At 40.0% G+C, this 13,188-nt stretch overlaps 1 protein-coding gene across 1 annotated transcript in view; it reads left to right on the top strand.

Moving 5' to 3' along the window:
* The window catches only part of fbxl17 (F-box and leucine-rich repeat protein 17), a 198,676-nt gene that overhangs the window by 132,123 nt on the left and 53,365 nt on the right, over positions 1-13,188 (top strand). Inside the window, exon 9 of the mRNA XM_035658508.1 lies at positions 4,906-4,982. Coding sequence (XP_035514401.1) covers positions 4,906-4,982 — 77 coding nt within the window. The remainder of the gene's footprint in view (positions 1-4,905; positions 4,983-13,188) is intronic.

Below are 13,188 nucleotides of genomic sequence, written 5' to 3'. Positions count from 1 at the left end.
GGTCGGATTCGAACCCGGGCCCGCCAGCTCTACCGACTGAGCTAACCGGGCACCAATACACAGTATACTTTGAGTGATTTCTGTAGATGGATGCTAACAGCAGATTGGATACTGAAAACACGCTCTAGAGTTTTGTTTAATTAGACTATTTTATTAACAGGATGCCAATCAAAAAATACTAAATAAATAGAAATTAAAAATAACAAGAATGAGCCTACATCGCACAATATAAATCTTAAATAACCATTAAAGGTTTCTAATTTAAAGTATGACCACGGTAACAAGCTTGTAGAAGAGATTAAGATTGATCAAACAGTGAGCTGGGATTAAGGGCTGATCGCTAGGCTTTGTCAAGGTTTAACCTCTGGTTGTACAACAAAACTCACGCACACAAATAAAATGTAGTCAAAGGCCAGTTGTCATATAAGGCAGCGTTTAAGCACAGCAGAGAGCTGAGATAGAAGAGGTAATCTGCTGTTTGCTCGATGATTTTCTAAGTGCTATTCCTCTTTTTTTTTTTCTTTCTTTCATGTTTCAAACACTGGTCAAGGCTGTAAAATTGCCCTTATTACAGCAGATGGACAGAGTAATGTTTTTAAAAAAGGCTTTGCTGGTTTTCTGAGGTGTTGATGACTCACTGAAGCTCTGTGCTGTAAGGACAAAGGTGAACATCACTATGTTGGCCTTTACATGAAAGTCCATTTTCCTAACCTTCAGTATAGTATAAATATGAATTATTCCCACTGGTGATGCTGGTGTAGCATTTTCCTTTTATTATTCAAGAGCTTCTCAAAGTTATTAAAAAAAGCTCTTTACAATAATGCTCTTTAGTGCATATACATAACATTTTAATAAAATGAACTATGCCCATTTTATTTGCTTTATAGAAATGAGTAGTAATCAGGCCACAGTAGTTCCTAAAACCTAAAATAATTTTCTCTGGGCTAATGTACTGGTTGGAGTTTTGCAATGGCAATGAGCAGTGGTTGGGCAAATATGGCCCAAAAGCAAATTTAATTCTGGAAAGTAAAAACGAATGTTTAAAAAAAAAAAACGTCTAGGCTCCTCAGTGAGTGGCATTTCCACCTTAATCTACACTACTTAGCTTGTCATACCTTTGGGCCTCATTTACATGTAAAGACCCGGGAAAATGCTTTCATTAATCACAAGATAAATTAGCAGTGATGTAGTTACCATGGTTTCAAAGTAACATAATTGAATTTTCTTCTTAAAAACTCTAAGGGAAGAACAATTATGTATCACCAATGCAAATTACTGTATTTTTTCTCCTGATGTTATGAAAATATATAGCTGCATTTGCACCTCTTTAAAATGTTTTAGAGAGATTATTAAATTGTTACTTGTTATGAATACTCTACAGAATGTTACCTTGGTTACTGAGTTACAACCTTCTCTCTCTTTCAAGTAGAAGATGTGTTATATCAGTTAAGACCAAATCTTTTTTTTTTTCTTTTTTTACTATAATTCAGCCTCTTGCCCTTCCGTGTGGAGTTGAACAAAGGCTAAGTTCTTTGGCAGGCAGCATTAGCTGGCTGGCAAGAAAATAAAATAAAACATAAAAGATGTTTTAGGGTTAAGCAAAGTCCTCAAGGTCCAGTTGTGTGGGTTCAGTAATTCAATTTAGATAGAAAATGTGTGTATGACTGTGTTTAGGGAAGAGAAATTTCCCCCGAATCCCAGACATGCCAAGAACTGAACCAAAGTTTCATTTTGTTTGTATGGGACTGAAAGAATGAGATAGAGCGCGGAGTGACAGTTTTATTGTTTACCTCTAGCTGTTTGTGCCGACAGCGCGGTGACAGTGAGCCAAACACACACTGACCCCTGATGAGGCTCGCTCCCTTGGTCCTTTCTCTCCCTCCTTCCTGCCGGTTACATTAATCGCTTAAACATGCAGTCCTTTAGTTGTCATGGTAACTGTTTTATTGTCATTTTATTGGAAAAAGTGGCCTTGAGCTGTATATTAGCTCGCTATAACTGTAACAAAAGGCTTTCACTGGTCTTTTGTATGCATCTATAATATTTGTGAGAGCATCTTCCGCCCTCGACAACTTGCTTGACTTTCTCGCCTTTTTCACTTGTCATCGTCATTTACCTCTCATCTTCTTGCACTCTTTCCCTTTTGCTCATTTTTCTGTTATTGTTCTAAATCATCCTAATTAACCTTCCCCTCAATTTACCCTTCATTTTTGTCATCTTGTACCGTCTGCCTCCTTTCCTCCTCCACTTATCCTCTCTTCACTTCACTTTTTTTATTTGACTGTTTCCTGAATCTCTACCCTCCGACTTTCTGACACGTCTCCCAGCCTTTGTTTTCATTCCTCAACCCTATTTCTATCCCTGCATCTCATATTGTATCCTCATCATCATGATTCTACTGTGTCTCTTTGTCACTTCATCACTTCTTACTTCTATGCTCCTTTCCTAATCCTCCATCCCACACACCAGCATCAGCCGCATTGCCCCTCTTTTCATCAGTCTTTTCCATATTACTCCTTCCTCTTTCTACAAAGACCCTCATTCCTCTCTTCATCCTACCTTTCACTGCTTATTCCTCCCTTTTTCATCACCACCAGCAGCTTCTCCTGCTCAACCACCTTGCCACGCTGTTGACTTGCTCTTTCCACTCTGCATCCTAATGTTCACCTCTCAGCGTTGTCTCCTGTAGCATCGCATAGCTAAATCTTCAGTATGCGCACCGCGTCCGTCTGGGGCTTTTGTCACAGGCTCTGTACATTATTGAAAGCGAGCAGATCACTAATTCATGTCAGCTGGGCCTTGTGGGGTTTGAGTGGAGGTGGGTGGGAGCTTGTTGCTTCTTGAAGGCCTTTCATGTGGCGTGAACCAGGCCTTAGCCATCACATCCCACAGCTCTGCTCTGTCCTCCCTCGTCTCCTCTGCTGTCTCCTGAATCCTCTTATTTCACCTCACTCCGGCCTTATTAAGGCCTCTTACTCTTTATTCTTTTTCTCCCTTGTTTTCCTTAGCTCTGTCAGTCTCCCATGATGTACCCCTTCTGCCTCTGTTCAACCTCTAGCTACTGTACAGAGATTTCTACTCACTCTGTTTCCTGCTATACTCGCTTTCCACCTCTCCTCACTCCCTCCCTCATTCATTGATGTCTGATCTAATTGCTTTTGCTCTGACCCTGGGCACAGTGTAACAAGCTCCCAGAGGAGGCTCTCCGCCTTGGCCTTCGTCGCTGCATCCCTGAATCGCTACTTCCTTTTTTTTCTGTTTCCTCACCAACTCTTCCCAGTGCATTCATTCATTAGCAGCTCTAATGCCATAGCCCCAAGACACACAGCATGATAGTGTGATCCCGCTGGCTTAACTGAATGTAATCTAAAGGCCGGCCACAGCACAAGGTTGGGTCAGGAATGACCAATTACAACAGGTCTTTTTTACAACATAATTTTTTTCCCTATGTGGGCCACAGAGAGAGAAAAAGATAGAAAAAGGAAGAAGGGTGGGATGGATTAAAAGGCAGGGAGAAATATAAACAGGGAGATGTGGGAGGACAATGAAATAGTAGTACAACCTGATAACATGGAGAGGCTCACAGGGCAACACAATTTAATAGAAAATGTGAAATATGCCCAGTGAACTTAAGCAGACAGGTCAATGCACATTTTAACAATTTTGGCTCCACTCAGAAATAAGGATGTTATTGGATAAAATATGACACACATTTTTACTTTTCTCTCACCAGCACCTTTTCCTCCTTGATCCAACAGTGTGATATGTCACACGTCAACTGAAATCCATGCATTGTGTCACTTCAAATGAATTCTGGAGCAAACACACTAAGCTTACAAATCATGCATTGTTCGAGAGGAAATGTCGCTGTACTGAATTCTGTTGATCTGCGTCCCATTTACGCTCTTGTTTGCTAGACAGTCGCTACGCGGTATCAAAAAACATGAAAGAAAAGAAGCTCTGATTCTCTCAACAAGTTCTCGCGCATCACACTTAGCCTGTAGTGAGATAAGCCAGAGGGTAGTGAGTGAATATGAGCAATGCTTTTCAGAATAACCCCAGTCAGATTGCGTGAAAGTGTACGAGCACCAAAACTCAATATTGTTCCCCGTTTTCACTTTGACATGAAGCTCAATAGCAGACCTCTCAGCATCACAACTTTTTTGCCCATCTCTGCTTTCACATTAATGTGTGTGTGTGTGTGTCTGTGTATGCTTGTCTTTTTTGTCTCATAAATATTCATGATAGAACACCAGCATAAAGATCAAAACATTTTCTCCTGAAGGTTAATAGGTCAAATGCGTTGATCAAAATCTAGTTGTTGCACACACTCCTCTCATTAGAGGCATTTAAAGAGAATCATTTGATACAGATACTCTGATCTTTCCCTTAGTCCTCCCTGGTGTATACTCTCTCTCTCTCTCTCTAAAACACACACGCACACACACTCTGTAAGTCCTTTGGGCTCAGGCACCGGGCTGAATGCAGATATCCCTCTTTGAAGTGAGCAAGCTTACTATGTGTGTGTGTGCGTGTGTGTCTAAGTACGCACTCACATGCACTAATACACACACATACACTCCTGCTGTGTTAGTGCATGCTTCTTTAATCAGATCAGGTGTTTAATTATTAATGTGTGTGTTAAAAGAAGCAGAGGCAGGATATGTGAACAGTTATGACCCTGCAGCTGTACTGTTTAACCTTTACTGCGGAATAATCCTGTGTGCGTGTTTGTAACAGAGGGAATTTAAGAGAAAAGACAGAAAGCTGCTGTATATGCGTATGCATTTCAGTTCTTTTGACAGGTCCAAATTGCCTTCAAGCTAAATTGAAATGCAATATGCAGAACACAGATGCCTCAGGTGACACTTTAAACAGTTGTTCTTTCCTTGTGTCTCACTGTAGGTGTGTGGAAATCATCGCCAAGGAGGGGAGAAGTCTGAAGGAGCTCTATCTTGTGTCTTGTAAAATCACAGACCACGGTAGGATACTTTCAATCACTGTCCCTTTGTTGCAGTCAACCTTCAACATTATTGTGATAACCATTATTACCCACAGTCACAACCATGATTTAGGACTCATTTGATTTTACGACCCAGCCCTTATGAGACTTGTAAACAGTAAAAATATTATTGAAAAGTTTCACACAGAATAAAGTAATGTTAGCTGGATCTCCTTGGTGCAGTTCATAGATGTTCATATTATAATTAGCAGTCTAACTTTAAATTTTCTGAACTGATCCAAGTCAGCAGCAAAATATTTGACACTGGGTTTTGCAGAATAGCGGAGTCTTTTGTCAGCTACAGTACAATGCACGGTTGGAGTGCTGCAGTACTGAAGCATCAAGAGTGCAACGCTGACACGGCTTACATGTATTATTGGATTCCACATGTGGCAGTGTTTGTCTGTTTAGTTGTTGCAGTGCCATTTTGTGTTTTTGTGTGTGTCACGTGTGCACCCTGAGAGTTCCATAAATGACAGCTTGTAGCCAACTTCTCCTTCTGGTTGGCAAGAGGTGCTCAATATAACACAATCTGAAGTTCCTTTTTGTCACTCATTGTATTTCCAAATATCTTTACAAATCAAAATACCCACAATCTGTGTTATTGTCAAAATGATGATTGGACTGAGATGAAGCGTGTTTACTTGAGTCTCATTGTTAAGGTAAGTTTAATTTGACTTTTGATTTGAACAAGCCCCATACTTTCAATAGCTCAGGTTTGTGCCTGTTTTTCTCTTGCTTTTATATTATGTTAGTTCACCATTGTCGAGATGAATCTTTTCAAAATTGCACAAAGGGCCTAATGAGATAACAAACTAACAGGTGTCCCTTGGAGTTTTCTTAAGTTGGCTACTTAAGGTGAGGTTATTGTACTTTTGGACTTAAAAAAGTGAGTAGCCTGTGCTTGTGATAGGCTTTTTCCCTGTTTTCTGTTTAAGATAATAAAATTGCTTCAGTTGTTTATTTTTTTAACTTGGTGTTGTCTGAATGATTAGCCTATTGAAAATTACACAAAAGGACTGCTGAGATAAGAGACAAACAAGCCTTCTGCTTGTTAGTCCCATTGTGTTTTCTCAAGAGCTTTGAAAGCTTAGGCCTGGTTGGGAGCTGTTGTATGTGATATTGGGATATGAACTTGACTTGTATGATGATGTATTATACCCTTTCCATACAGGGACCGGTGTATGATATAGGTTGTAGACCTTTGTAATGGTTTGCTTTAACACGTGCATTCATATTCATAGAGAATTGTTGCAGTTTCAGTTGTTTTTCTTTCTCAATTGATGCACACTATGTCGTTATCTCGTCTTTTTAGCTTGTTTCATTTGAGTAATTGTGTAAATGTCTGCTCACTGAAACTAAATTCTCATCTATAAAAGATGTGCGCACCCAAACTGGAGCATTATCGTATTAAGAGCATTTAGCGCAGGTCAGGAGCACATCAGATAATGCAGGTTGACCAAACCCTCAGGAACAGATGAGTTTTTGGAGATATAACAGGATGACGTGATTTATACTGGCCCAAAAATACATTTACCCATACATAATCATGACAAAAGAAGTATCTGTAAAATTGGGCAAATATTTGTAACAACCATCCTGAAATGACTCATGTATAGGGATGTCAATGATCGGCATCAGCACCAATCAAAGCATTTTTTAACTAATCGGTATCGGCTATGTTTAGCTGTGTTGATCCGATCCGATCTTTTGTTTTACGCCAGCTGCCATACAGCTGTTTTTACTCACAAAGCTTTCATGCATGGTGCAGCTATCGTCATCTTTCTTGCTGTTTCTTTCTGCCACAATACTGTGTGAGAGAGAGCAGGAGCAGCCCTCCCGAATGTGGAGTTGTACCGCGGGCGGGTGTTGCCTGTGCTTGGAGGAGAGAGCGGTAGAGATCTGACACAGCCACACTCGCAAGTGCAAGTGCAACAAAAGTCCTGCAAACAAAAAGCCAATGAGAGTAATTAATTAATGTACTTTGCGCAAAAGATTTAGAGACAACTGAAATAAAATCTCAACAGTATACAAACAGTTTATTCAGGTTACCTTAGGTAAAGGAGGCATCGAAGCACCAAACACTGGAGAGAGAAACTCCCTCCAGACAGTGACGAGGCAAAAAGATTACAGGGAAGAAAAAAAACCATTAAGGAACCGGTTCAGTGGAAGCATTTTGCTTCTTAATGCAATGCAAGAGCTATTATCAAGCACTGGATTGATTTTAATAACTTTAATGTACTTGAAGTGTGCACTGTATTATCTAAAAAAAATCCAAGTATCGGATCAGGACTTGGTATTGGCAGATACTCAATATTCTACTTATACTACTCATGTATGATCAAAATCCAGTGCATTCAATCAAATAAAATCTCCATCCCATTCATTCAAAGTGTGGAGAACCAACAGGAAGTCAGCTTGACCAGAGGAAATCTCTAACGTGCATGTTCTCAACTGGCTGAGGCGGACAAGCACTCTAATGGAAGTCTGGTCTTGGTGTATGCGGCCAGTGAGCTACTGTCAAAGAAGTGAATAAGTCGCAGCATCCAGTTTTTCTAACATTGACCTGTTTAGAATAATTGGCAAGACTGAATGAATGTCCATTTGTCCGTTAGCTATTTACAGCTCCAGGTACTGGCTCGAGTAGAGGACTCTAGAATACCTCTCATCTTTTTACCACTGTAAGAAACTTGCTTGTTTATGTCATGTGTGTTGCCACAGAATGTAGACTTAAATGATGACTCTCTAACACAAGCTGCAGTTTGCCACAGACTTCTGTGACTTACAGTGACGATAATCACTTTGACCTCTCTGAACTTGAACCTTAACTGTGTGTGAAACGTTTCATGGGTGTGTGTCCACTAGTGTTTGATTAATGAGTCCAAGATCGCAATAGTACATTAAACCAGGAATGCACAGAACCACCCGTCTATATATCCCTCTGGATCTCTGTGTCTCTCTAATCATTTTGACCAAGATGAATTGGTGATATCTGATCTTCTTCCTCCACTAATGACCCCTCTGCCCCCCTTTGGCTGATGATGGGATCTGTGTGTATTTATGTGTGTGTACGTGTATGTCCTTCCAGAATAGAGATGCCTGTTGTAGGAGCTCTGTGCTCTAACAAAATGATTGGTGGGTTTCCTGCTTCAGTCTCTGATAAATTAAATAACAGAAATGAGATTTTACATCAGCCAAGCTGGCCCCTGTTTTTTCCGCCCATCTCCTGTGCTAATTATTTTTATTAATGGCCTCTCTGAGTGCATTTGAGTTGTCCACAAGCCTCTTACGTTTGAGTGTTCTGTTTTTTCCTCCCAGCTTTCGCTTCCTGTGTGATTTTATAGGAGCTTTGAGGACAGACATAAAGACAGGTTTAGATGACAGAAAGAGAGAGCTAGGCAACATGTAATTTTACTCCCAGTGCAGATGGTTTTGGAGATTATTTTGTGAGGAAGAGGAAACAAATGGAAAAAGCGAGGATAGAGCTTTTTTGGTGTAATGATCTTACTGAAAGCCCTATTAGTGCTGGGAGGAAGAAAAAAAACAAACTTCCTAGACTTCTCTCTCATTCATCAAAGAACATGAAAACTAATTAGCCTAAATAACATTTTGGTTGTATTCAAGTCAGTATAAAGACTTGTCGAACACCTGGATTCTTTAATCCAGGTGTTAAATTCACATATTTCATAAGATTTATGCATTTCAGTAACTGGGTTTTCATACCTGTAACTAATGATTGATGATGAGTATTGGTCATGCCGCTGAAAGATTTTGTCAAACCTCTAAAAGCATTCTGTCCAGATTTTCTCTGTCTTTCATTCCACACTCTCTTTTCTCTGTGCTACCTAATTTGTGCTCCCTGACCTTTTCAAAAGCTATTAACACCCACCACACACAACCTCACATGCGCACACATATCTCAATACTGTCATGTGTGCCCATAAACCAAGATCAACTGAAGAGGCAGAAAATTCAGAAGGTACAGTACATTATACTGCGAGTGAACAGTAATAAACAAAATAAAATAAAAAATATTAAAATATGTTAAACTACAACATTTGTTTGTTTTAAGGTATGGCCTATTTAGTTAAGAGAAACATTTAATTTAATCAACATTTTATATCCATTAATTATACTGTTAATGATGTTTCTATAGCTATTGACTCTACAGAAGTGTTCAAGGGTATCTAAACAGTGTATGAACTATACCCTCATGTACTCCTGTAGTCTGTCTTGGATTCTAAAAGCAGGGAATCCATGTGGAATACATTTAGTATTACCCTGGAAGCCAAGGTTATTTAGATAATACAATTCATCTTTTCCGATGGGGACCCTCCAGCTGCAGGCTGTTGAGCAATTTCAAGTTCTGACCCTCTGTGTAAAAACCCCTATTGCTTATCACTTTTTTTTAAATAAAGAAAGTAAAGAAAAACAGTCCTCTCCAAATCTTATGAGTTACAGGGGTCAATTGTAATAATTTGAGATAATGTTAGGGAAATTTTGATAAAGGAAATAAGATTTAAAAAAGAAGTGACTCACCATAAATGGTAGATAGCTGCTTTTATATAGCGCTTTTATCCAAAGGGCTTTACAATTTGCCATTCACCCACTCACAGCAATTTGGGGTTCAGTGTCTTGCCCAGTGAGACTTCAACATGTGGACAGGATTGGATCGAATCGCCAACCCTGTGATCAGCAAACAACCCGCTCTACATCCTGAGTCACAGCCGCCTGGACAAGGTAAGCGTTCATGGGGAGGTGTGTGTGTGTGTGTGAAAGAGGAGAATGTAAATGTAAAGAACAGAGGTGCCATGGTCTCTCTTTTTGTTTCTGGATAAAGCAGATGGGCTACAAGAGACATGATAAGCACAGATGTACACAGACATACCAATAAATGCAGGTGAATGCATCCATGTGAATGCATCTATAACGTGACCACACTTTTCCCTTTCTTTTACTATTCACATATGGTAAAACAAAATAAAAAGTTCCTTATTCCCATGGGCATACAGACAGCATGGTCTCAGTGCGCCCACCTCCCTAGCAGAAATAAAGTGCCACTATAACATTGGTTTGAAAGCTGATCCTGATGAGAAACCCTACTCAGCCTCGCTCCCAGTGCTAATCAGATCTCTACACCACCACTGTCATCCTCATGGACTGACCCATATACAGGCGCTGGCCCATACTGTATCTTTAACACACCTGGATAGTCAGTGATACCATCTAGTCTCCTTACCCTCACACTCATTGTGTGCGTCTTTTGTTCTTGCATAAACATGCATACATTTGTGTGTCTGCACTGTCGCTGTGTACATCTAGCTGCGCTTATCTTGTCCCTTGTAGCCCACCTGCTTTATCCAGAGACAAAAAGAGAGACCTTGGCACCTCCGTTCTTTACATATGGTAATTCTCCTCTTTCACCCACACGCCTCCCCACGATCCCTTACCTTGTCAGTCATGGCCTCCTGTGTACATCTGTGCGAATACAAGATCGAGTAAGACACCTGAGGGAGAATGTGTATGAGTGAGAGGGAAGAAAAGGAGCAGCTTTGGTCTGCTTTTAAAGGACTTCAGGTAGAGCTGTTGTAGTTGCAAAGTGGGATTATTTCAGGCTTTAAGACTGACAGAAGTCAAAGTCTTATTCATTTTTAATTTAGACAATGTAAGCTGACATTTTGAACACTTCCAAGTCTTAGATGGACATGCAATTCTCCTGGCTGAATCAGCAGTACAGAATATGAGCACTTGCACAAACTAGAAACAAACAACAGATTCTGTTTTGGAGGATGCAAACGGCAAGTGGAATTCAAGCTATCCTAAACTTTTATAGAAACCTGATGAGACATTCAGCAGATTAAATAAGTTTACGTTAAGGTTTCGTGAAGCATTTTGAATTTTCTACAGCCCGGACTCACAATGACAGCTGAGGCTCCTGGATATTGTAGTATATAGAGCCATCTGCCATACCAAATGAACTGAAATAATCAAACTAATGGCCATAACGTAATCCTATAGTATACCTAAATCATCCAGATGACTCCTGTGGTTCTGTGCTGTGGAACATTAAAGATATAAATAATGGGAACATTATTAAAAGAGGGAAACAAACTTTCTTAACAAGCACCTCCGCATACTTTGTAACTATATTTCACCTAATAAGAAATCTTGACAATGACAGCCCATCTTCCAGACTGATCCTGATTGTGTTGTGTTGTTTTAAAGAGGGACTGAGCTCCTCAGATTGTGCATTCCATTGTTATGTCCATCTGTATTTACCCATGTGTCAGCTTGTGAGATTATTGTTGTCATTCAATTTTTAGTGTCTTATTCTTTTATTTGATCACCCCCTCCATAGCTCTCACATAGTTAACGTACATCCACATTTTCTCTCTTTTTTTCCCCCTTGCTATGAACCCTGTTTCAACACCAAACCCTTTTCTCCTCTCTTTTCCCCTCTCATCCCTCTTTCCATTCATCTTTCAGCTCTCGCTTTTATCTGAGGCGCTTTACTCTAAATGTACTGAACGTTGATAGATGGGGCTTCCCTGCCCCTCCCCTTAAGCAAAACCTCAAGAATGAAGTATGGCTGCATGTGTGCGTCTTTACTGATGTGTGTGTACTTCTGTGACTCTTTGCTTGTTTACACGCCTTTGTGTGAGCTTTTGTGTACTTTAACAGGTTTCCCTTGCCTCTGGGTAAATTTTGATACACACTCACTCACCACAGTATAATGGTGCTTTTTACAAGGTGAGGTTACTTAGCGTAAAAGCAGCTGAAACGGCACAGTTACTGTCTTACTGACGATGACGTGATTGTTATGTTCCCATATGCAGTATGATGAGGTCATTAGGGTACACTCAAAGCTCAAGAGTTACTGTGCTATAGCTTTCACCCTTAAGCCAGTATTCACGTTTTATTATTCTGCACTATTTGTAGGATTGATGCACATGTCAGACCCTTCAGCACAATATCTATTCTTGCAGGCCACGGTGGCATGGTGTGGTGCCTTTTTTGAAACTTCGCCCCATATTGGAATCACTGCAATAAAGAAAAGTGAGAAGGATTTAAATGAGATAAAATGAAGTTATTGTATTCGCACCCGGCATGATCAAACCTCATGGTGATATGATAACGATGTAAAAAGCTGTAACTTTTTGCTGGCTGTACTCAAACATCGACTTCAATCTCTTTCTGTCTTTGTCTTCTTCTTACACGTCTTTATTTCTCTTTGAGCTCTTGTGTGTTTTCCCTCCATCTTGTTTGTTTACTAAGCAGTTATTCACCACCTACAGTCTAAGTGCTGTGAAACATAATGTGATGTAAACTTAGATAGTGTAATAGCTTGTTTGCTCCTCTCTGTCTGGCATTCAGTAGGTAAATAATGAAACTCTTAAAGCGGTCGATTAAAATGCGCGGAGCAGTATGGCAGATTTATGTGGGCTGCAAAGGGGAGCAAGTCAGTAGACAATCTTGGTCTGTCTGTATAACCACTGTGAGTGTGGTTGTATTTGTATCAATACATGGTTTCTTAGTTTGCAGTTTGGTATGGGTAGGTCTGTTAATATCCATGGGCACTAGTATACGATAGTGTTTCTTTACCTTTTTAAATACCTTGGTAAAACTATAAGAATGTTGAAAGAGAGGTCATAGAAATTTTAATTATAAAATGTATTGATTATTATATACTATGTAGAAGCATTGTTGACCACTGGGCAAAATCTGTACTATTGCTCAGTGGTCAGTGAACATACATATTACTGGTTTAAATCTTTGAGTTCCTTGGTGTTTGAGAGTTAAACAGTTTTTTATTCAACTGCTGACTTAAATGTTGAAGAGTGTAACCATCACAACACAACTTGACAGGAGAACTACCCAGGCGCGATCCTCCTGGCATCAGTTCCATTAAGCGTAAAACAATGGAACTGAAGGAAGTCAAGCCAACAGGCCAACTGCCACGACCCTTTTCCATATCACGCCAAGACCCTAAAAACCATTGAAGCAGAGGTACACAGAAATAGCACCTACTAAGAAAATTCATAAGCTGTGTGTTTTCTCCTTGAGGGGTAGGAGCAATGGTGGGAAGGAGAGGGGGAGAGGGTAACATATGTTGTAGAGTGCTACTGGACATGGTGAGGGCAAAGACTCATAAAGTGGGTTATTATCTCTGCAAATCAATGAGAGTG

Source organism: Morone saxatilis, unplaced genomic scaffold (assembly GCF_004916995.1).
Source record: "Morone saxatilis isolate NCDOM2014 unplaced genomic scaffold, NCSU_SB_2.0 Contig16, whole genome shotgun sequence".
NCBI classification, from domain to species: domain Eukaryota; kingdom Metazoa; phylum Chordata; class Actinopteri; family Moronidae; genus Morone; species Morone saxatilis.
The sequence above is the reverse complement of the archived record's forward strand: the minus strand, read 5'-3'. Positions and strand labels throughout refer to the sequence as shown.